The sequence below is a fragment of the Panthera leo genome, chromosome B3, assembly GCF_018350215.1.
Source record: "Panthera leo isolate Ple1 chromosome B3, P.leo_Ple1_pat1.1, whole genome shotgun sequence".
Lineage (NCBI taxonomy): Eukaryota > Metazoa > Chordata > Mammalia > Carnivora > Felidae > Panthera > Panthera leo.
In genome coordinates, this window is record NC_056684.1 from 87,057,920 (window position 1) to 87,081,546 (window position 23,627).

General features: G+C 37.6%; 1 protein-coding gene across 1 annotated transcript in view; it reads right to left on the reverse strand.

Annotated features, from left to right (window-relative positions):
* Positions 1-23,627, reverse strand: part of LOC122222633 — a 54,736-nt gene that overhangs the window by 17,337 nt on the left and 13,772 nt on the right. Inside the window, exons 2-3 of the mRNA XM_042943203.1 lie at positions 22,471-22,743; positions 16,172-16,315 (exon numbers count right to left, since the gene is read on the reverse strand). Coding sequence (XP_042799137.1) covers positions 16,172-16,315; positions 22,471-22,740 — 414 coding nt within the window. The 5' untranslated portion in view covers positions 22,741-22,743. The remainder of the gene's footprint in view (positions 1-16,171; positions 16,316-22,470; positions 22,744-23,627) is intronic.

Consider the following 23,627-nt stretch of genomic DNA (forward strand, 5'->3'; position numbering starts at 1 on the left):
TAAATCTCTAAGTGTGGGGAACTGTAGCAAATAAGAATTATTAAATCCTATGCATAAGTAAAAGAGAGAAAACATTGTTGAGAGGGAGAAGGGAAAGTGAAATAAAGAAGGAAAGATAGAGACCTAAAAAGCTTGGGTGCTGAGCAATGAAATACCCAGAGAATGAAGCTCCAAAGAGAGTCTTAGGAGAAAACAAATGCATGTTAGTGGTTGTTCAATTGGTTGGTAGAAGCATGTAATATAAGCACCCTCTTCTGCTTCCTTCAAGAAAATTTACTATAAAACTCTGTAAGGGTTTTGAGATGCTATGGCCTGAATTTGTATGTCTCTCCACCAAATTCATATGTTGAAATCCTAATGCCCAATGTGATGGTATTAGGAGGTGAGGCCTTTGGGAGGTGCCTATGTCATGAGGCACTGATGCTCAGTCTGTTGAGCGTCCGACTTCCGCTCAGGTCATGATCTCACGGCTCGTGAGTTCGAGCCCTGCATCGGGCTCAGTGCTGACAGCTCAGGGCCTGGAGCCTGCGTCAGATTCTGTGTCTCCCTCTCTCTCTGCTCCTCCTCAGCTCTGTCTCTGTCTCACATGTCCAATCTCTCTCTCTCTCCCAAAAATAAACATTAAAAAAATAAAAAAAATAATAAAAATTGGACTGTGGCAATGGTCACATGACTCTACACTTTCTAACAATCATCAAATGTTCTGTTAAAAATAGATGAATTGTAAATGTGTAAACTATGCCTCATGAAAGCTTTTTTTTCAGAAGGGCTGCACAGCACTTTGTTTGAAATGCTACCACTTATGGAAAAGAGGTGAATACCTCTGAAAGCATATATAAAAAAAACTGGCAACAGTGGTTGCCTCTGGAGGGGAACTGGCACAAAGGGCTGAGGTGGGAAGAGTTCCTCTCTAATGTATCATGGCTTATAGTCCTTGGATTTCACACCATGTGGGTGTCACCATAATTTAAAAAATAACAACCGAAAATCTTTTGCATCTCTCAGTAACTAGGAGACACATGGATGCTGTTGAGAGTAATGAGGTCATTAATAGTAATGGAGTCTTTGGGAAGAACAGTCTGGGAGGTAAAAATGCTGCCTTGTCTATTTCCAGAAAAAAACATTTTTACACTGTGGAACGATATTTGAGTGGTGATATCCTAGAATGAAGGGACTTGAAGAGAAGAGTATGCAGGGCCTGAGATAAAGATATCTGCATATTTCACCGTAGTAGAAGAGCTAACAGCTGAGGGAGGGAAAGTCTGAGGCCTTCATTTCTTTGATGCAAGAGTGATCATTCAGAAGGTTTTTAGAGAGTAATGTATAGCTCACACTTTATATTTCAGTCATTTTGTCATTATCCTTTTTTCCTATTAGATACCTTCAATGTGTAATTCAAGAGCAAACTGTTGGAAAATATGTTCACCTCACCTTCTGTAGATTTTTACTTTTTCAAATTCTCTAATTCACTGTGCTTCTTTCAGAATGTAAGTGGGTTTATTTTTTATATGGGTGGCTTTCCATTCAACTGAAATTGCTGAATAATTGTCAGATGTAACAGGTTAAATCCCATTATAATCAATTCTTTAAGAATGAATATCTCTGTAATCTCAAAGATTTTCAAGTTCTAAGCCCTGGTTCAATTATACCTGATTTTGAACACAGTGATATTCCAAACAAATGCAAGTATTTGAGCATGCCTTAAAACTTGCAGTAATGAAATTTCAAAATGGTTAACAAGAGAAAGCATACTATAAATTACTAATACTTGAAAATCTGTAAAACCATATCATTTAGAAATGAATCTACAGTGCTTAACGTGACTATTCTCTATTACCCGGAATCTGTGAATCAAAGCAGGATGCTATGATCTCTTTTCTTTTGTGACTAATACCTGCTTAAAACCTTAATGTTCCATTATGACTAACTGTTCTCAATGGTCTGGAGATAAATATGATATCATAGTCTGAGAATATGCTAAATGATGGTTTCTAAATGAAATGCTTCATTTAACCTTGGAGACCCACTCAAAATTTTATTTCCCACATGATAATTTTCAGTTAAGACTATGGATGAAAAGTAAGGAAATGGATAATGTATGCACAGGTAACTAAGGGGGAGCAATACAACCTAATAGCTAATAATAGCTAGGGTTAGCCCCTGGAAACATTGTAGTATATGGAGAGTTAGTGTAGAGGATTGACTTCTAGTTGGATTACCAGAGTTCAAATTTTAGTTTGGCCACTAACTTGTTTGTGTAATTATATTGAGCAGATTACTAAAATTGTTTAAAATCAATTTCTTATATGCATAATGGGGATAATACTGTACCTACCACAAAGAGTTAAAGAGGATTATGTAAGACAATCAGTCATTCATTATTGTCAAGGTCAGTGTTTTGATGGAAGCTTCAAATTTTACAGCAAGAGGAGAATACATTTACCCACAAACAGGGGTACTTTTAATTTAAACATCATCAAAAATTCAAATGCTATCCAGAGAGCCAAGTATGTGCTATAGAGATAGCTCAAGATTAATCTGAATAATGAGGGAAGGACTCAAAATTACATGGTAAGGAAAAATGGCTTTGGAATTCTAAAATTAACTCTGTGAATGTGGCAAATTAATTATCTTTCTGAGTCTCACTTTCCCATCTATAAAATGGATATGGTAACAACATCTTGTGAGAATTTAGTAAGTCTATGAATATAAGGCAGACAGCACAGTGTTTGGCATAGGTTGGGTGTTCAATAAATAATAGCTACTTTTACTGACAGAATTATTATAATTATTGTTATGTGTTTTACAATCTGGATACAAGAACAAAACAGTCATACAAAGTTAACTGTATCTAAGCTGTGTGTAGAAAAAGAAGCCTCAACCTGACACATAGTAATCTAAGGAAAACAAGCAGCACTGGGTGGAGGCCAGGTCAGCATAACGAAAGGAGGGCTTCCAACAATTGAGCAGGTACCATCTACCCACACTGAATTCAAGGAGATACCTTGAGGCCCCCAGAAAAGAGAAGAGAGGAGAAGATAAATACATTGATCTCTAGACAGTAGAGTGGGTAGAAAGGGAAGGAAAACAAAGGAGTTAGAGAAAAACAACATCTGGGGCAAAAACGAAAACAAAAAACCATGGCAGGACAATGCTAGGTGAGCTTGGTCAGAAGAGACTCTTCTGTCTGGGACTGAAACACTGAGATTAGGAACAAAGACACAAGGAAAGTATCTACAGGTATTGTAGCAGTAAAGAGAAGCCAGCGGCAGCCCCATGCAGATGGAGACAGCCCGCCATACGTAATAGAGCCCAGGCATCCTATTAGGGGTTGAGACTAGAGAAGGAGCTGAGTCATAAGGAAAGGAAACTCAGTTCCAAAGAAACCATGAAGCACTAAAGAAACACGCACCTGGAGGAAGGACAATCAACAGGAAGAAATCACACGAATAAGAACACAAAAAGCTAGAACTATGGCCTATGGGACTCTTACAGAAAAGAAATTGGATGTATTCTTAGTGCAAACTAAGGCTGATGGGGGGAAAACAAGTATTCCTTATAGAAGAATTCTAAATAATACATGTAGATACTCCCCCCTCTCAGAGGACCATTTTAAGTCCAAGTCCTCCTTCCCTGAGGGTGGGCTATGCTTAATGATTTGCTTCCATAGAATAGAGGAGGAGAAACCTGGCAAACACCACCTTAGGCAGCTGGCAAAGGTTGACGTCATTAGGGAACCTTTATGCAGATATCATGTACCCTCTGATGTGATGTGATGAGAAGGGCACATCACCTCCATGGTATTGTTTCCAGAAACCCATTACTCATTCTAATCCTGAGGAAAAACATCAGACAGACCCAGAATGGGAGTCATGCTGCAAGATACCTGATCAGTTCTCCTCAAGACTGCCAAGGTCATGAAAAGCAAAAAAAGGTCAAGAAACTGTCACGGAGCAGGAGACATGAGACATGAGACTTGGAGACATGAGAACTAATGCAATGTGGTACACTAGACTGGATTCTGAAACAAAAAGAGGATATTAATGAAAACTGATGAAATACAAATAAAAACTAGAGTTAATTAATGGTAACCTACCAATAGGTTTTTTAGTTTTGACAAGTGTACCATGGCAATGTAAAATGCTGACAATGAGGAAAATAGGGTAAAAGGTATTCTGTATAAGCTCTCACTCTACTATCTGTGCATCTCTGAAACTTCTCTGTAAATCTAATGTCGCTCTACATTAAAATGGCTTATTTTCAAAAGATGATAACATGCCAAAAGGACACAGGAATCAACTGAAATAGTTTTCAATGGCCAAAAGGTGATAGAATTGGATTATAACCAATAAAATAAGTATACATAATTATATACTGACTTAAATAAATGAATCAACAAATTAATGGGGCAGAAGAGATAGCAGTTCCTTATATAAGAATTCCAATGAATAAATCCAGAATAAATGAGGAAAATAGAAAACACCACTAGAACATCACAATAATAACTGCTATAGGCATGATCAACCAATAAATGTTAAAGTTAGTGAGAGAAAGTTTATGGAGAAACAGGATGTTTGCATAGCCCTGAAATGTCTTCTTCCCAACATTTGCTAATTACAAAGGGAAACCTGGCAGAAACCATCTTGGCAATTAAGTGATCAAGATTAATATCCCCAGCAATAGGAGTAAACATCAGACAAATTCAAAATGAGGGACATTCTACAAAACTCCTGAACAGAATTCTTCCAAAGCAGCAAGGTCATGAAAGCCAAGGAAAGACAGAGAAACCATCACAGATCAGAGGCAACTAAGAAGACATAATATCTAATGCAGTGTGGAATATTGGATGGGATACTGGGGCAGAATAAGGGCATTAGTGATATTAAGTCTGTTGTTTAGGTAATAGTATTGTACCAATGTTAGTATCTTAGCTTTGATAAATGCATCACAGTTATGGCAAGATATTAAATTAAGAGAGGCTGGGTAAGGATAAATGGGAACTCCTTGTACTATCTCTGCAAGTGTTCTGTAAACCTAAAGTCATTTAAAACTTAAGAATATACGCAAATCACACACATACACACACATACACACACACACACACACAGCCAAACATAGTTTGGTGCCTAATACTACCACATATCCCTCTTCTAGTCCAGAATGCTGGCTGATAATGCATGCTCGCAAACCAGAGAGATAACTTAATTCATAAGCTTTCATTGACACAACCTTACTAGTGTGGCTGAAGAACATAGTGGGGTCTCTCCCACAGCCCTCACTGAGCCCAGGCCTAGGGTCACCTACCTCCCACACTCAATACCAGGCCCATCAGAGAGGCTAGAGAACAACATGCTTCCCTCCACACAGGGGAACACTCCTCTCATGTTCATCTTATGGAGAAAAATAAGGAAGCAGCAAAAGGAGCTCATGATCTGAGAGTCAACAAGTCCAAAGGGGTAAAAATGGTTTTCAGTACAGCCACAGCCCTGGCTCCTAGGGCTCAGTAGATCTCAAGCTCTCCCCAGTGCCCAGTGTCACCAGGCAGATGGATCACTCCTCTCCCACAGTGAGATTGAGTGAATTAGCTGCAATTTTTCTCCAATTTAACAAGAGGTGCAGTATAGAAAGTTTTCTTCTATATATCCTTCTCTTAATGAGTGAATCGAAAATCCTGTCATTAAAACATAGGAATGAGGAGAATGAGAATTTCTCCCTACAAAACGAAAACAAAAACAAAACAGCAAAACGTTTTCTCAAAGGATAAGACACAGAAAGATTTATTTTTCTTTACTCTTGTGATGAATATGGGTAAAAGATATGTGATCTTGTTCATGAAATATAGGGTTGAAGATATTAAAGTAAGTTGGGGAAGATCAAATATGTGAAAGTTGATGTATCCTGAAAGAAATATAAAAAGAAAGATGTATTCAATAATTTGGCACCCTCATGGGGCACCTGGCTGGCTCAGTCTGTTGAATGTCTGACTTTGGCTCAGGTCATGATCTCACGATTTATGGGTTTGAGCCCTGTGTCAGGTTCTATGCTGACAGCACGGAGCCTGGAGACTGCTTCAGATTCTGTGTCTCCCTCACTCTCTCTGACCCTCCCTTGCTAATACTGTCTCCCTCTCAAAAATAAATAAACATTTAAAAAATGTTTAAAAAATAATTTGGCACCATGGCTGAATTTATTAAGATGGGTAATGTCAAATAAAGAATTTAAGTGTCTTTATAAAAATGTGGAATGCATTAGGAAGTAATTAAAAACAATTGAACCATAAACCAAATATTTAGAACTGTCCACAATAACATAATATTGAACAAAGACTAAGAGTGTGGAATATACTCTTAGAAATGAGTAAAGTTTAAAATATGAGAGATAATGAATGGTAAGTGAGCCTTATTCCACTTTCAAGATTCTAGAGACCTGTGGGCAACTTAAAAAGGTATAAAGTTATAAGGAGTGAAACAGATGCCCCTGCTTGCAGGTATAATTAATGGAGAGACATTTAGGGGAAAAAGTTAAGAAGTTAAAAAAATGAAAAGAACAATGATGACTCAGTAAATGGGTGGCACCAATACAGACATGATCAGAATTGTTAAAAGAAGAAGAATTGTTAAAAGAAGAAGACAAATTGTTAGAAGAAGGAGGAGAAGGAGGAGGAGGACGAGGAGGAGAAGGAAGAGAAGAAGAAGCAGAAGGAGGAAAAGGAAAGTCAAAGAACAGACGTGTCACAGTCTTGCTCAAGAAGATGAAATGAAGGTGGATGTTGGTGTGAAAGCAACACTGACTGTAATGAGTAACTGTGGGAAAATAAAAGTGTTTTTTACTGAGCTAATTTAAGGAAAAGAAATGCTTAGAGAGGAATGTCATTGGTACAATTCTCAAAAGGAATAGTCATGCGATTTAACTTTAGTCATCACAGTTCATAATGTGAACACAGTTAATTTGTTGATCTGAGGAAGGAATGAGTGGGTGAGTTGAATGACCTTAGAACTTCTGTCAGCAAAACTTTTGAGAGCAGATCACTGGGTTGTTTTAAGTCATCTTGGAAGAAAGGTAGAAGTGACCAATCTCTCGAAACAAAACATTGTCAGCCATGATGTGCTAAATAGGAGAAATGGGGGATACTAGGAAGTGGAGGATGCAATTAATGCCAACACCAACCCATGTTGCAGAAATCCTACTGCACAGTCTGAGTTATAAGGGCCTGAACACAGGGCACTGCAAGGAAACACAGAAAGGCAGGCATTAGCTAAGAGCTGGAGGAGGTGAAGGGAAGTTTCTTATAATTATATCAAGAATAAAAGCTTTCAATAGACAGTGATTTCACAAAAAATACATAAAGATGTTCCATATGAGCTTTGAGGACATCATATACCAAGGTAAGTAGCAGAGAGAGAGAGGAATCAAAGTGAATGGGGCTAGTTAATATATGTGGCTATCCATCAGAGAAAGTCCATCTCCATTTAATAAGTTTGGTATAGAAATGAAGGCAGGGGTCATAAAGAAGCAGAGATAGCTCTATATGAAGAGAATCTGGTAAAAATCATGCATGAGGCAAGGTGAATTTTTCTAAAGTCATCTGTTTTTAGCATTTTGCAAACTGAGCCTTCTGATTCACATTCTTTGCAAAATCTGATTCTTTGCCTTTTTCACCGTTTTCCTCATTCTTTTTTTTTGTATGGTTGTAACCTTATTAACTTATTATTAATTAATAATAATTACTTCCTAGTCGTAGTAAGTTATCTTTTTAATTGGTTAACATGCCTATAAAGTGCCTCACTGGTTGTTACTACAGCGTATTTGGAATTTCCATAGTTAGCAAGGATGACTAAACCGTGTATGTACCTACTTGGATTGACCAGGACTTTGCAGAATTCTTATTGGCTAAATACTGCCTGACCTAATTATCCCAAATGTGATTCAATGATTCTCAGTCTCAGTCTCAAGAATATAGGTTACAGTGGATGATTTTGCGTGAAGTAACAATAATAGCTAATGGTTTCCGAGCACTTACAATGTGTCAGGCACTGTGTTAAGTGCCAGATGTATCATCTGATTATCTCTTCACTGCAGTTTTATGACATATGGTATAGTATTATCATACCCACTTTGCAATTAAAAAAAAAAAAAACCAAGGATCAAAAAATGTAATCTGATTTTAATTTTTGTTGCATTAGTCTGCTCAGGATGATAACAATATGTCACAGACTGGGGAATTAAACAACAAATTTATTTTGTCTAAGTTCTGGAGGCTAGAAGGCCAAGATTAAGGGGCCAGCTGGATTGGTTTCTGATGAGGCCTCTTTTCCTGACTTGTAGACAGCTGCCTTCTTTTTGTGTCCTCACATGGCCTTTCCTCTGTGTGCAGAGAGAGAGAGAGAGAGCATTCTGGTAGCTCTTCTTCTTATAAGTACACAGGTCCTATTGGATTAGGGCCCACCCTTATGACCTCATTTGACTTTACCTTTTTTAAAGACCTTGTCTCTATACACAGTCACATTAGGGGTTAGGGCTTCAACTATGAATTTTAGGGGGACATAATTCAGTCCACAACAGTTGCATGACTAATAAAGGAAGCAATAAAGATTCCAGCCCAATTCCAGATCCTGTCCTATATGCTATATATGCTTCCATATGCCATGCACAGTACATACTTGTTTTTATCAATTCTAAGTAAAATATTTAGCTATCTATTTTACTGTTAATCACAGTTGAAACATTGAAAATCTGTCTCTCATGAAAAAAATGGCTGAATATATGTAAAAATCCATATTATACAGTTTGTGGAGACTAAACTCATGTGAATGAAGGGTAATGTGCTTGTCATTTGCACTGTGGAGGATTCTGCATTATAAAGTTAGGCCAGATGGCATTCACTGAGGTCTAATATATAGTGCATGGGGTAGGAATATAGTAGGCACTCTCCTGAATTGACTCAGGATAAATTTGAATCTATACGCAAGCCTGGCCCAGTTGAGAATGAAAAAATTTATCCATTTATTCAGTAAGTATGCATTATAGTTATATTATATACTAGCCACTGTAATATACATAGGTCATTAGGATAGGAAAGCAAGTGAGAACAATGCTCACTCTTTGTGTAGGAAAGCATAATACATGCTAACTGTTGTGCATTTAGAATGCAGTGGGGACACAGAAAGGATGTGGCATTCAGATATAACATGGATGGAGATAGACAGAGGAGTAAGTGCATGCCAGGCAATTTAGATAAAAGGCAAGAAAGTAAAAAGGTAACCCAGAAGAAGGAGAAACCAAGGGAGATTCCATTGTACTGATTATTTAAAAATAGAAGATGAAATGATCAGATCCTCTGATGGGGAAGAAGGTGAGGTTAGGATAATGGTAAGTTAAATCTTCCAAAACTGTGCAAAATGTATCAAGCTGGTAATGTTTGCTATCTCTATATATCTTAATATTTTCTTATATATCTCTGTTAAAAGTATATGGATCAGTGCGAAGTACTCCTATGCACCCAAAAAGTCAAAACAATAAAGGAAAACTTATCAGGTGAATGTGCTTAAGAAGGTGGCAATGTGGATGATAGCAAGTCATGAAAACAGAATATAGAAGAAAGGAATTTTTTTGTAATTTTTTAAAGAGGCCATTGGAAATAGAATTATTGGGACAAAGCAGAGCCACTGTACATCTGCTTTATATAACAAAAGGCCAGCTAAAATGAATCTAAACTTGTGGTTCAGGAATGATGGCACCTGACCAGGGAACAGCAGAGAGAAGACGGGGGGCAACAACGGGTCTGTGAACTGCTAGTGAGAAGGCCAAAGTTCATAAGACATATCCCCTGGGATTTCAGGGGGAGGCTTCATGGAAAAGGATATGTTTGATCACATCTGGCTCTGTCATTGTGTGAGCTAATTACAGAAAGAGAACTTCAACTTCACTGCATATGTACTTTGCACAGCCTCTTCTGGCTTGACGTTCAGTCAGAGAAAAAAAGGCTTAACACTGTCCAGGGTGTTTGCCCAATTTCCCATAATCTGAAATCTAGAAAGGGAGATAAAACATCTGTGTCCATATTCAAGATGAAAAAAAATATATATATCTCCCTCTCCCTTTCTCTCTTTCTCTCTTGGTCTCTTCACACACACACACACACACACACACACACACACACACACAATACGTATACATATATATGTCTTTATGATATAATGTGCCAAGTATATCATTATTAAGTGGAGGGTGAAATTGCAGGGAATTCCTTCAGGAATTCCCTTGGAAAGAATCAAATATGTAAGAGATAAGGAATTTCTGTAGCCTTTGAATTTCTATATTTCATTTGAAAAAAATTTGTGGCCAGTTATGTACTGGTAGAAGCCAGGTTCATTATGAATCTACTAAAGTGGTTAAACTACTATCCAATCAATTTTGGTTCTAGTCAACTGTCACAATGCTTGGAAAACTTAAATAAACCAAGATGCCTTGGTGATAATTTATTGTTATAGATACATAGCATTTAATGAATTTAAGATAAATGGTCAATGTTAAAAAAAAATGTCCCTAGCTTTCTCCACACATTTTCTAAAGATTTTCCCATAATTCCTTATCAAAAAAAAAACAAAACTGGTTTAGCATAGGACTGGCTATCCTATAATCTCATCAGCTGAGCAAAATCACCTATAAAAGAGAATATCTTTAGAATTTGTTTCTACCTTGGGGTAGATTAGTTGCCATAATGGATCTCTTTCTAGTTTCTTACCTAATTTTAAATAAACATACACAAATGTGTAAGGCTTTTTAGAAGCAGAATTTAGATGTTGCTTCAAGATTAAGAGTTTGGCATCCTTCCAGATAATTCTATTTTGACATTTAAGGTACGCTCTTTCTACTGCCTGAAGTTCTTCCCTTGTGGTTTTGCATGTTTACACTGTATAGCTAGAAGTCCCTTTTTTTTCCTTGTCCTTCTCCTCTTGTTCATCCTTTTTTTCTCCTTTTCTTCCCCTCTCCTTGACCCATACAATAACACTGAGGATGAGAAAGCAGTTTAGTCTGTTGGCTGAAAGACCAGGTCTAACTCACAAAAAGCCTCATCGATGGGAGTCTGGTGTGAGTTCTCAATAGCAGTTGCTGAGTGCTCTCCATTCAGTGGCTCTAGAAAGACCAATCCAGCATCATTTTCACTATATCTCCCTTACAATCCCATACTATAGCCCTGCTGAGTGAATCCACACTTCCTTAGATTCCATCCTCCCCACACTCCTCACTGTGCACAAGCTGCTCCCTCTGCTTCACCCCTCCCCCACTTCTAAGTATCTCAAGACCAAGCTAAGCTAAGCTTCCCTCTTTGCCCCATCTTCACGCTCAGCCTTGATTGGGCACCACCTAGATTGTGGTGGTTGTGCTCCCCTAGATCCCTGGGCATCTTTCGATCATGGCATTGGCCATGATGCTGTGCTTTTTCATTAACTGATTTGAGAGTCTGTCTCCTACCTGCATCAGCATGGCACCTGGCCCAGAGTGAATGCTTAATAAATTCTGTTCGATGAATGAGGACAGAGAGGGCATGCAGATAACATTTACAGAAGACACAAGGTTGGACTTGAGAGCAGTCATGCTGGATAATAAAAGCAGTTTCCAAAAGCACATCAAACTATATCTGACAGGAAGGAATATTATAAGGGAAAAATATCAAATTTTGCACTTAGCTTCTAAACAATCTACTGCAGATGTGTAGGGTTGTGGAATATTAGTTTAGGTAAATATTACTTCGGGATTTATTTGACTCTAGCTCAAGCTCATAGAATCTGAAAATTTGAAAGCACATTACAGCTCACCTTGTTAAATCTTCTTCATGATTCACCAGTCCCCTCCACCATGTGCCTGTAAGGGATACTCTGCCTTGTGTGTGAACACTGCTATGACTTGGTTAGCCAGGTGCTGGTTGACAAGAAAATTTTTTAAACAAAATAAAATAATCTTCGCTGCATCAGTGTAGACAGAGCACCTGGACATAGAGATAATAGTTGATTTCTTATTATGACACTTACCACACTGCATTTTTGATAATCGTCTATTTCCTTATCTCTTCTCTACTACACTGTGAGTTCTTTGAGGACAGAATCTCTGCCCCTATTAACCTTTGTATCTGCAATATCTAGCACAATGTATTCAATGAACAAACACTGAATGAAAGAATAATGGACAAGCCCACATCTATGGCATGCACAGGTTATCATGCTGGATTAAGAACACCAGGTTTTGATGTGAGGCTTGAGTTAGAAAACCAGCCCCATCACATAATAACTGTGTGACCTTCAGCATGTCTTCCAACCTAGAATAAAATTTCTTGTAAAAAAAAAAAAAAAGAGGGGCCCCGGGGTGACTCCATTGGTTAAGTGACTGACTTTGGCTCAGGTCATGATCTCATGGTTCATGCATTTGAGCCCTGCATCGGGTTTGGTGCTGACAGCTCAGAGGCTGGAGCCTGCTTTGGATTCTGTGTCTCCCTCTCTCTCTGCCCTCCCCCACTTGCACTCTGTCTCTCTCTTTCTCAAAAATAAATAAACATTAAAAAATTTAAGAAAAGGACAAGAAAGAAAGAAATACTGACTAATGAAAGAGTCTAGAATGATGAAGAAACAAATGCATACCATATAAGTATAGGTAAGGATATTCGGAATACTTGCTCTAAAGAAGGGAAGATTTAGAGCGAAACATGATAGTTAAAGAGCTATTAATGCAAATAATAATAACCTATTTGCTTAGCATTTACTATTTTATTTGATTTTCACAGTAGCTGTATAGCTTAGGAAGGGAGAGTAGGCATGCATTATTACTCTTAGCCTACAGATGAAGAAATGGAGGCACAGAGTTGCTGCTTGCCTCATGTCCCATGGCTGAACATGGTGAAACTGGAGCTGATCCTAGGTGTGCCATGTTATAGTCTAGTTCTCCTTCCACCAGAGCACAGAGCTTCTAGAGGGGCAATGGAAGGTGAATCTTATTTGTATGACCCTGGAAGTCAAAGTTAACATCAATGGGTTAAAAATCATGAAGAGGTAGATAATGTCTCAACAAAGAGAGGTTTTTATAGGGTAATTATAATCACTCCCACATCACAACTGAATGAACAGCCTTAGAGAGAAGTAATTTCCCTATCATAATTCATAGTTAAACAGACAATGAATGCCTACCCACTGGAGAAGTTGAGACAGAATAACAGCTATGAAAATGTTTAAGCTTCCTTTGAACACTGGCTCTGATTCTAAGTCACTTATGGACAAAATGTTGAATTCTACACATTTAAAATTTCCCTAGGTACTCTTCACAAGATTACTGAAACAAAACAGCAAGGCTTTTGAGTTCTTAAAAAGGAAAATGTCATGTTAATTCAAAGTAATTTTACATTAATCAGTGAAAAAAAATCTTCTATATCAATATATCTAAGAGGTGATTCTTTGCTATTGATCGATGAAAATTTCTTAACTCTCACATTGTTTATTGATATTCTGATATGTTTCCTCTACAAATGAGGCTAGTTAGTAAATACTGTCTATGTCACAAGTACTATTATAGACCCAAATGTCTGACATCATGGATAGTATTTGCAATATGTGTTACTCTATCCCACCTGAGATAATCTCAACAATGTTTATAGGCAACATACAAATTAGGCAACATACAAATACAAAACTGAGATAATCTCAACAATGTTTATAGGCATAATTAAAGATGACATATTCACATGTTTTAATTATTACTCTCTTATGCAGTAGTTTGACTAAATGTGAAAATTATTTCAGGCCACCATATTATAAGAGATGCACAGCAATAAAACCACTTCTGCAATTTTAATTCACTCTACCACCCAGCTATGTGAATGTCATTCATTTTTTTCCGTATTATTATACATATGATTAATCACATCCTTCCCAAATCCATCTCATGCAAAGTTATCAGAGGGAAAATTCATAAGGTACACAGATAAACAGATTTTTATTCTTCATAGTATAAAATGTTAACTTTCAACGAAAGAACGTTACCACTATTTCTTTCTAAGGAATTCTAAAACTCACCCATTAATCTTCCTTCAGTTAAGTTTTTAAAATAAGAAAAAGACACCATCTTTCATAAACTTAACTAAAATATAATAGTATAAATACCAAATAGAGTAATAGATTTTCTAACATTTTATATATGTATTTGAACATAAGTATTTCTGAACTAATAAGAGATTATGTAAATTACTTTTTAAAATTATTCTAAAAATACTAAAAAGTCAATGTAAATCCCACATCACTTAACTTTTTAAAAAATATCTGCATATATATTTAGGAATATGGAAAATCTTTGTTACTGGTGAAAATTGATCATTAAATATTTAAATGTTTAAATAGTCAAAGCTAAGTCATTTGTATTCAAGATAAGTTAAATGCTCTTCAACTTTTATTTAACCTTTAATAAGTGAATGTTCTCATAAAAGGGAATAGATTTCATTTTAAACTACATTTCATTCAATTATATGCTGCATATAGAATGAAAAGCTGAAGTGATAAAACATTCTGACAAATGAAACAGAAAAGCAGCAGTATTCTATGTCAGTTTTTACTGATTATCTGAAAAAACTCAATCATAGATTTTGTGCTTTCAAAATGAAACAGCTATTTAAAAGGTAATTATTATATTTATGAATTTCCATAATGCTTTGAAAGCACAAAAGCAAATAATAAAGATCTTTATCCTGAATTACATTAGCTCCTATATAATAAGATCAGGAGCTGATTTTTCTGGTGTTGTATTGATTGTTCAATTTAATATATTCGATAATTGCCTTTGGTAAAGTTTAAGATATTTAAGCTCACTGTTGGATGATCTTGAGCATAATTTAAAGAACAAGTAATTTAACACATTTAAAAATAATAACAAAAATTCTGCAATCTAACAAAATAAGGGATTTGTTGTAGCTATAGGAAATTTCAAGGAAGTGGGAAGGAACATATATTTCCTGTGTTGGCTCGTGTCTTTGGGGCTATTGCATGTATGAAATTAAATTTTTCTCCTGTTAATTTGTCTTATTAGACCATAGAACCTAGAAGGGAAGAAGGAAAAGTTTCCCTCCTCTACATTACTCACATTCTCTGTATTGAGATGAAGATGAGGTGAACATTGCACAGTGGACAAGAATTAATAGGCATTATGGGGGACACACACTGTATCTTTTAGAGATTTCCTATCACTCGTATTTAAGAACAGTACATTTTATTAACTGTATTATGTACACTTTGACTTCTTTTTAAATACAACAAATGTGATAATTTTATCAAATGTGAATTCCTGCAAAAAATGTTTTTTGGATCTATCCTAGGAGAAGACATTTTGTAAATAAAAAGGAGAAACTATTTTATTTTGCTCAAGAAGAATGAGTCATACAAGTTAGGAGACTTGACCTTTCACAAAATAGGTAGCATTATATGAAGTAATTGAATTAAGAAATGAAAGAATAGGGGCATCTGGGTGGCTCAGTTGGTTAAACGTGTGACTCTAGACTTGGGCTCAGGTTACAACCTCATGGTTCGTGAGTTCGAGCCCTGAATCTGGCCTGGTGTCAGGCTTTGCACTGACAGTATGGAGCCTACTTGGGATTCTCTCTCTCTGTCTCTCTCTGTCCCTCCTTGTTCTCTCTCTCTCTCTCTAATTAAATAAATAAACTTAAAAAAAAAAGAAATGGAAGAATTATCTACAGAGAAATATAACATAGATCACCCCCCTCCATCCCTGTCTCTGTCTCTTTCTCCCTTTTCCACTTTTTTTTCCCCACAATCATTAAGGAAGTTCTTTCCCAGCTCTATGTCATTGTTGTTTTGAAGTGTTAAATGACTATTAAACCTAGGCATTTAATGTATAATATTTAATAAGGGTTAAGTCCCAGAAAGCAGAAATAATGGTGGATTTAAATGCAGGTATCTGCACATCTTACAAAGTCAATGCAGATAGCCAGGCACAAAGGGGCTGTGGATCTGCTTGTGTTCATATACAGGATGGCAAATATATTACAAGAAGTAGCAAAACATCCTTTTTTCCAGTAGAAGCCCTATTTAACAAATAGCCTTCATTTTGTTTTCATTATGAAATATTCTTGACTCTCAAGGCCACTTTCTGTGGGTGACGGAGAGGGGGGAAATCTCACCTGAAAAGTTGAGCACTGCCAGTCAGGCCACTGGAATGTGGACTCCTTTTCTGCTGACGTGAATAGAACAGCCATGGCAACAGGACTTGCTGACACTCGGGAGGCCGGGAGGTGAGGAGAATTCGACAGACCACATGAGAGTAGCTGGTTGAGAAATGTGAAAATATTGAGTTGGCTCAGAATTTTTATTTTTTCATGATATTTAAAAAATGAAAACAAGTTTTTCAATATATTCAACTCAACTTGGTAGGGAAGTCTAGAACTTTGCAAGCTCTCATTGGTTACACATTGTGCAGAACAGTAACATGAAAATTCAAGATAAAGATTATCTGGGAAGAGGGAGCCATAGGGAAAGGAAAGGGGCACAGCACATTGGTATATGCATAATAATTATGACATTTCAGTACTTTGTTCTAGATGGTGTGTCTGTGGTTATTCATTTTGTTATTGCTCTTTGTAATTCACGTGTGTGTGTGTGAGTGTGTGTGTGTGTGTGTGTGTGAGTGTGCATGTATAGATACAAAAATTCTTTTAAATGTAACAATTATTACATGTCAAAAAGACAAAAATTTTTAAAAAAAAGAAACAGGGTGCCTGGGTGGCTCAGCCAGTTAAGCATCCCACTCTTGATTTCTGCTAAGGTCATGATCTCACAGTTGAGAGATTGAGCCCTGTGTCAGGCTCTATGTTGAGTGTGGAACCTGCTTGGGATTCTCTCTCTCTGTCTCTCTCTCTGCCACTCTCCCAATCACACAAGCTCTCTCTCTCAAAATAAATAATTAAAAATTTAAAAAAGAAAAGAAAAGAAAAGAAACACAGTTGTCCTTTGAAGAGGGTATCATACATGTTCCTTAAAGATTCAAAAACTAAACTTCTGTCTGGGAAAATAAAAGTTCAAACTCTTCACAATTGTTAATATTTTTATTGTTTCTATTAACAACAAAGTTTTGTGCTTCATTTGTTTTTGCTTTTCTTCCTTTTTTATTTGTCCTCCATTCTTATAAAGCTTTGAACATCTATTTACATCTTGCCTGCTCTCTGACTAGTCCTCACCTCTGCCCACCAAGACCTTTTCCCCCTTGCCCTTATCTGCAGGACTCTGTAATCTTCCCTGCCTGTATAAAAACTGCTGAATGACTGTCCTTCTTGCTGAGATAGGGAACATGGTGTACATCCTCTATCTTAGTTCCATCTCTCCCTCCCCATCAGTATGCCTCCCTTGTAGTACTCTATGTCTCTGCCTCTCCCATGCTTCACCTTATCCTTTCCTTCACTTATTCTTTCAAGTGGATATCAAAGCACATTTGACCCTTTAGATGTTTTTCCTCCGCATAAATAAGTTGATTTGTTTCCTGCCTTTGGCCTTGAGAGAATGAAAGCTTCTGGGCTGTCTCTGTACTGGGAGTCAGCTACTCGCAACTTCTATCATCTTTTCTTTCTTTCCTGTCCGTGTATTGTTGATTGTCAATGATTTCTATTCAATTTCTTCTACATTCTTCTTTGCCTCTGCAGCCTCGTTGCCCAGAAATATTTCTTAAATTGTGCTGAACTTTGTGTGTATCCTTCTGTTAAAAATCGGTCTGTCCCCTCTTTCTTTCTCACACACACATATTTTTCTATAGCGCCCCAAAGAGAGGGAAGTCTTTTTAGGTTTTATTCATTTTATTTGCATGTGTCTCCTTTGAGTACTGTGGCTATCCTGCAGTAAGAATGGTTAGATTGCCCACAGAGAATTCTGAGACATATATCTACAGTCTACAAAAACGGACTATACAGTTTTGTATCTTCATAGGAAAATAGAACGGAATGTGTATGTCTTAAATACACACGGATCCTTGTCTGCTGGTTTTGAGTGAACTAAACAATTAGGAGATCTCAAAAGGGGTCAAACAACCACTTACTCTTAAATGAAAATTAATACTTAACACCACGGCATAGTGCAAATGCCTTTATTACACGCTAGAAAGTTCTTCATCAGCTTGACCTGTTTATCATATCTGAGAAGAATTTCTGTTACGATGAACCTTAGGAGATAACATTGCCTTCTGTGTTTTTTGCCTGAATCAGTCAGCATTTCTCACCATAATGCTCAGCTATAAACGACTCTCAAAACACAGCAGCAGACAACAATAAGCAAACACAATCACAGTTGCTGGTCTGCAGGCCACTGGGGCACCTCTGCGTCACACTTTCTCATTGCTCTGGGACTAGCACACTGTCTGAGGGCCATTCTCATGCAATGGCAGGGGTGCCAGAGGGGTGAGCAGAAACACTGCACTGCTTCTTAAGAACCCCCTCAGAACTGGCACACTGGCATTCCTATCCACAGTGTGTCGGCCAAAGGAACTCACAAACTCAGTGCGATGGGAAATATACTGCACTTCTACAAAGAGGAACTTCAAAATCATCAGAAGAAGGGTGAGATTATGGGAAGGTGGGAGGATTCAGAACAAATATCCATCTATTTCACTGTGATCCTCTCCAATCCAAGGAGGGCTTGACCCTTATTATTTCAGACATGAAGCTCTCCATCCTTACTTAAATATTTCCAAAGAAAATACTTAATAAGTTTTTTCCTTATTGTGAGAAATCCTTAAGAAAGATGCCAAGTAAAGTTTTTTCGTACTTAGAGGAAACACAAATGTTAGCAGGAAATGTCAGTTAATCAAATGTTTAGTAGCCACCAGTGACGTATAAGCTGTGGGCGAAGATAAGAAAAACAGAGTGTAAGAAGAGGTCTCTGCCCTTATGAAACAGCCAGCCTGGCATATGACATGCAGACAGAAGGAGGCGAAACTTCACATGAATAAAATAAGGAATCACTAATTCTAGTCAAATCTTTAGAAGAGGCCTCCAGATGTCTCAGGGTGTACTTCTAATAGAGAAAGAGGTTCCCACCAAAGGTCTTTTCAATATTCTGAAAAGGACTCAGAAGCCTCCCCTAAAAATTAATCCTTTCTAGGAATAGAGAACTCTGATCTTCTCATTATGTGTCACAATTGTCTTCACTAGGAATAAAGAGGACTGTCCCATTACCCTCAGATAGCTCTAAGTGGGACTCAAAGATCAGAACAAAGACTTCTGACTTGCAGAGAAATTTCTCTGTTCAACTAGCCTGAGATTTAGAATGGTGATTTCTATTTGTTGCCTTGTGTGACGATTAGCTTCTAGAATTTGACAAATATAGAAATGTTGGGATTGGTGCGCTCTACTCTGCCTAGCAGTGAGAAAACCAAAGTGTGACCATGTCTCTAAGTTTTACAGAACACAATAGTAGCAGCACTAAAATCCACGATTTTTCAGACCCCCTGGGCAACAGTGGAATCCTGTTGGAATGAAGCAAATTTCCTTTAGAAAATAAATAGAATTCTTCCAAGTAGCCATAACCTGTACCTGAATTATGGCTTTAAAGAGGACTTTGTGTATTGCCTATAAATCGTTAAAATCCTTAGGGATATTTGCTACCATGTTCTCTTCTTTAAGGTCTGTATTTTCCACAAGTCTCAGTTTCTATGAACAGAGACCTCACTGGAGGAAAGAAAATTCAGCTTGTAGAGAAATTATATTAATCAGAGGGTACTTTAAGTTCACTCATAAAAAGTACACACCTTTCACATGTGTCTTGCCTCATTAACAAGAAACCAGATATAAAAGTCAATTTCCTAACCAATAATAAAGCAGATTTATGAGCCTGCATACAGTTCCAAGGTAGGCATTCAATACATATTAGCTGAATTAATAACTAAATACACCATAAGAAAAACTTTGCTATTATTAGAGTGGAAGAGGAAATGATTAATAATAAATGAGTAATAAAATATATTGGTGATTCTGATGTGACTTGATCTTATTCAAGTGATCTTATTCACTAAAAGCCTGTACTCTTCATTTTTAGGTTATGTAGCAATTCTACACGATGGTTTAAAAACCACTGTGTTAAAACTGGAAGCTTGTTAGAGATTATAACTCACACATTATAAAGAATGGAAAACTTGATCAATGTTTTTTTCAGGCAGACTACAAATGACTAAATTTTCTGGATTTTAGAATCACAAAAAAAGTGAAAATAGTATCATCTAATTTTCTCCTTTTATAGATGATGAAAATAAGCCCCTCCAAAAATCAGTGTTTCACAAGCTGGTTGTACACTAAGGCTTGGAATCTATCTTTGGATTTCTAGATCTTAAAGCCTATGTTTGACCATTATTATGTTTGTCTTCTTTTGCTTCATATGAAATCTGTGAAATTCATCCATGTTGATGTGTGTATCAATGGTTTATTCCTTTTAAGGGCCAAGTAATGTTCTATTGTATGAATACACCATGACCTGCTCTCCATTCTTCTAGTGATATGAATTTGGCTTGTCATTAATCTATTGAAGCTCATGTTCTATTTTTCTCCACTTTCGCTACTAATGCTCTTTTGGGAAATTTAGACTTCTTTCTTCCCACAATTGAGCCAAAGGTAAAGACCAGCGAGACCTCATCTCTGTGCCTTCCCACTCACTAGGGCTCCACAATATTTCTAGATTCAAGAACTACATTATGCTTGTGGTTGACTTAGGAAAACAGAAGAAGCCTGGGGCACCTGGGTGGCTCAGTCGGTTAAGCATCTGACTTGATTTCGGAGAAGGTCATGATCTCACGGTTGTGAGATTGAGCCCCACGTTGGGCTCCGTGCTGAGTGTGGGGTCTGCTTGGGATTCTCTCTCTCCCTCTCTCTCTCTCTGCCCTTCTCCCCAACCCTCTCAAAAAATAAATAAAAATAAACATCCAGAAAAAAAAGAAAAATAGAAGCCTGACAGTGATCTGACAGTCAACTTCTCTGTCTCCAAGGCAGCAGCACTGCTCCATTAGCCTTGGGTTCTTTGGGCTGGGCTGCCTGTGCTCCTGTTCATGAGGAAGAGGATGGGCAGGGTGGGCCATGGGGCAGCAGTGGTGCCACATGACCTCTCATGGAAACGCATAACAAAAAGAAGAATTACATTGATGGGAATAAAAATACGGAGTGTAATTTGTCTGACTGCATCTTTCATTAACCACACGATAAGCTCCAGCAGAGTTCTACCTCTAGGGCAGTATTACTAATATGAATCTGCATTTATCTTACTATTACTATGGGGAGTACTTACGTTTTACAGCCTCATGATTGTTAGATTTCTTCTCAGCTACAGGTATTAGAAAAGTGATGATACATTCAGTGGTATTCAAGGACACTGTGAGTAGCAAGGGGTACTTTAGATAGTTGGATTATTCTTGAAATGCAGAGCATAAGGCAGTAAAATGCAAAATACTCATCCCTCTTCTGAGCTCATTTTAAACATTCTATGCCCAGGAAAAGAGTCTCATAAGATTCAGTGTGGAGTTTATACCTCCCCAAGGTAAGCATTTTTCCTAATGAAAATTATGGGCTCTGAGAAAAATGAACCATCTAGAAAAAAAAACCCTGCAGAAATGATGAAGAATAAAATAAAAATGGTCTCACTTCCTTCTTCTTTCAGTATAGAGACAGAATTCTAGAAGTCTTGCTGTCTGTACATTATAAGTTACTATACAAAGACACAGTACAATCACACATAAATTTGAATTATTATTTTCAAAGGCCAGATCTGTCTCATTTCCTACCATAGATGTATCCCTGAAATCAAGTGGCCATTTAATTTTAAACATTTAAGATTTAGCATTTACTTTTGTGAATGGCCATAATTCAGTAAATTTTTGTGTGGTCTTTGTAATCAAATTTTGTAAGTGTCACTTTTATCATTCCCCTGCTCTATCAGCAAAGTATGCTTTACTAGTTAACGTGTATGGAATAACATGGGTGAGAAGAAAGTGAAAATTCATTGGTCACTTCCAGCCCTCTTTAGGGAGCTGTGACCACTTCTCAGGACCAGAACTCAGGAAGATGCTGAGCTTTGCTCTGCTGACACTGTACCATTGTGGTGTGGGTGACACATGGCCCAGGATCTTATATTTCAGAAGATGTCACAGGGAGGAGTGTCAGTCCCACAGGCAGTCTATCTGTGCTTGCAATCCCTATGCCACTGAGGCCTACCCCAAAGCAAGATTCATCTTAGGTCTTGAATGAGGGGATAGTTCCACAAGCAAGCCCTTAAATTGTGGGACACTTGCCTGACTCTGTAGTCTACTGACAGCTGGGGGCTCTAGGATGCCCACAGATCCCAAGTAGTCTCAATCCCACACTTCCCCTCATTTCACTCTCGATTTAAGTAGTTGTCAATACGTGCAGCTCAGACTGAACCCTGGGAATCCCAGCTCCTGATCTGCCTGTTACCTTACCAAATTCTGTAAGTTCCAGCCTCTGCACCACCTCTGCTCCCAGTAGCAGAGATCCCGACACCAGTCCTGTGCAACACACAAGCTTTCAGGACTGCTTTGTCCTGAAGCAACATCCCCAAAGGGTCTTGAATGCTCAGGAAGTAAAGCCACAGCCATGAAGATCTGTACCCAATGTGTTATGCCCAGTGAATAGTCACAAATAGAAGGTAAACTCCTCTTCTCCAGGTCCACAAAGCAGCAGCCTTTTGTGATGGAGAAATGAAGAATCATAAACTAGGAGATAAGGGAGAGAAAAAGCAAGAAAGAAGTCAGTTTGAGAAAGAAGGAAGAATGTAACAATTAGAGGTAAGAGGGCAAGGTGGGTGATAAAAAAAAAAAAAAGCTGTGGTACTGACGATTAAAACTGAGATGGGGGATAAAGTCTTTCTCTAGTAAAAGTCAACTAAGGGAAGCATGGAAAGTCAATGACCAGCTGAAGTGAAAATGGACGCCCATTTAACACTGTATATGGCTGACCACAGGAATGTATTAGTAGATAAGAACAATATTCTTCCACATATTGTATAAAATATCAAGGAGTAGAATGACTGATATTTAAGGCTTAATAGATTTTCAGTTGCTCAAAGTATGGAGGGAGCAGTGCTCCATGATGCACTCACATTAATAAATTAGGGAAACTATATGGTGTTCTGAGTAAGTGGTTCTCAGTGAAAAGATAGAAATGTCCTTGTCTCCAACCCAGTGCTCTTCGAAAAGGCAAAAGAACTTTATGAGCAAATGCAAATGACTGATTCATGTGTATTTTTGGAGGAGTATCTTTGGCATTTTAAAAAGACCCTTGGTATTAAGAAGGCTAGATATAACATGAAAAATAGTCAGCAAATGACCATGCTGCAGTAGAATGTTGTGACATTTTCAGACAGCTCATTTCTTAGAACAATCTCTCCTCTATGCACTTCTATGGAGCTGCTGGTACTGCTGAAATCAAGCCCCTCTGGGATTCAATAGAAGAAGGACTATTTTTACACGTGCAAATCGAACCGACTCTCTGAAATAAAACTGCTGGGCTAGAAACTCCCATTTTCCTACAACTTCCAAAACCAAAAGACATCTTCACTAGCTACTCACAGATTGCCAGCCATTGTGGGGATGAACAA